Source organism: Mandrillus leucophaeus, unplaced genomic scaffold (genome assembly GCF_000951045.1).
Source record: "Mandrillus leucophaeus isolate KB7577 unplaced genomic scaffold, Mleu.le_1.0 Scaffold199, whole genome shotgun sequence".
Lineage (NCBI taxonomy): Eukaryota > Metazoa > Chordata > Mammalia > Primates > Cercopithecidae > Mandrillus > Mandrillus leucophaeus.
Genome location: NW_012102020.1, coordinates 1,794,110 through 1,795,613, shown reverse-complemented (window position 1 = coordinate 1,795,613; position 1,504 = coordinate 1,794,110). Strand labels below are relative to the sequence as shown.

The following is a 1,504-nucleotide window of genomic DNA, read 5'->3' as shown; positions in this document are numbered from 1 at the left end:
TAAATATTCATTTTATTCATTATACTTTCTAAATTTTTGAAATATTTCATAATTTTGAAAAAGTTAAATCATTAAAACAACTTTTTTAAAAAAACCTAATCAAACTTTTGCGTTTTTTCTTTTTTTTTTTTTCTTTTTGAGACAGAGTCTGGCTCTGTCACCCAGGCTGGAGTGCAGTGGCGTGATCTCAGCTCACTGTAACCTCTGCCTCCTGCATTCAAGCAGTTCTCCTGCCTCAGCCTCTCAAGTAGCTGGGATTACAGGTTCCCACCACCACACCTGGCTAATTTTTGTATTTTTGGTAGAGAAGGGATTTCACCATGTTGACCAGGCTGGTCTCGAACGCCCGACCTCAGGTGATCCACCCACCTCGGCCTCCTGAAGTGCTGGGATTACAGGCGTGAGCCACCGCACCTGGCCTGGGTCTTAACTTGTGTGACTTCTGTAGCCCTTTGTGAATGTAGGGAAATGCATATTTTTTATATGTATATCAATACATATATATAAATATAATATATATATATATTTTGAGACCAGGTCTTGCTATGTAGTCCCAGCTGATCTCAAACTCCTGGGCTCAAGCAATTCTTCCACCTCAGCCTCCCAAGTAGCTGGAATTAGGGCGCATGCCACTGCACCTGGCCTGAAAATATGATTTGTTTATTAATTTATTGAGATGGAGTCTCGCTCTGTTGCCAGGCTGGAGTGCAGTGGTGATCTTGGCTCACTGCAACCTCCAACTCCCAGGTTCCAGTGATTCTCCTGCCTCAGCCTCCTGAGTAGCTGGGATTACAGATGCGTGCCACCACACCCAGCTAATTTTTTTGTATTTTTGGTAGAGATGGGGTTTTACCATGTTGACCAGGATGGTCTTGATCTCTTGACCTCGTGATCCGTCTGCCTCGGCTTCCCAAAGTGCTGGGATTACAGGCGTGAGCCACTGCGCCTGGCCGAAAACATAATTGATTAACTCATTTTTTTGTTGGTCTGTTTCTCCTTACAGGCAGTTTTTCAGCGATGTGATTGCAGATACCATTGAGGAGTTGCAAGATTCGGGTACTTACAACAGTCTCCTGCAAGCTTTGAGCAAAGAGAGGGAAAACGAAATGCATTTCCATGACGTCATTGCCAGGTCAGAGTAATGTTAGGTTTACTTGCTTTGCTGTATTTTAAAGTGCTGAAACACTCTTACTGGAAATCCTTGAATGTTAAAGCAAACCAGCCATGTGCTTTCCAGGGAGGATTACTAGAAGTCAGAATTTGGGTTTTCTTCCTAGTTCTGCTGGGACAGTAAGTCAGATTTCTAGGCCTTCGTTATCTGTATTTACAATATGTCAAGACGATTCTTCCTTTTCTAGTAATCTTTCTTAAGATTGAATTCGGCTGGGCGCGGTGGCTCACACCTCTAATCCCAGCACTTTGGGAGGCTGAGGCAGGCGGATCACGAGGTCAGGAGATCGAGACCATCCTGGCCAACATGGTGAAACCCCGTTTCTACTAAAAA

At 43.8% G+C, this 1,504-nt stretch overlaps 1 protein-coding gene across 2 annotated transcripts in view; it reads left to right on the top strand.

The window, feature by feature from the left end:
• IQCG (IQ motif containing G) overlaps positions 1-1,504 on the top strand; it is a 68,009-nt gene that overhangs the window by 26,594 nt on the left and 39,911 nt on the right. For both annotated transcript variants that reach the window (XM_011978714.1, XM_011978715.1), the window contains one exon: positions 1,004-1,132. In XM_011978714.1, coding sequence (XP_011834104.1) covers positions 1,004-1,132 — 129 coding nt within the window. The remainder of the gene's footprint in view (positions 1-1,003; positions 1,133-1,504) is intronic.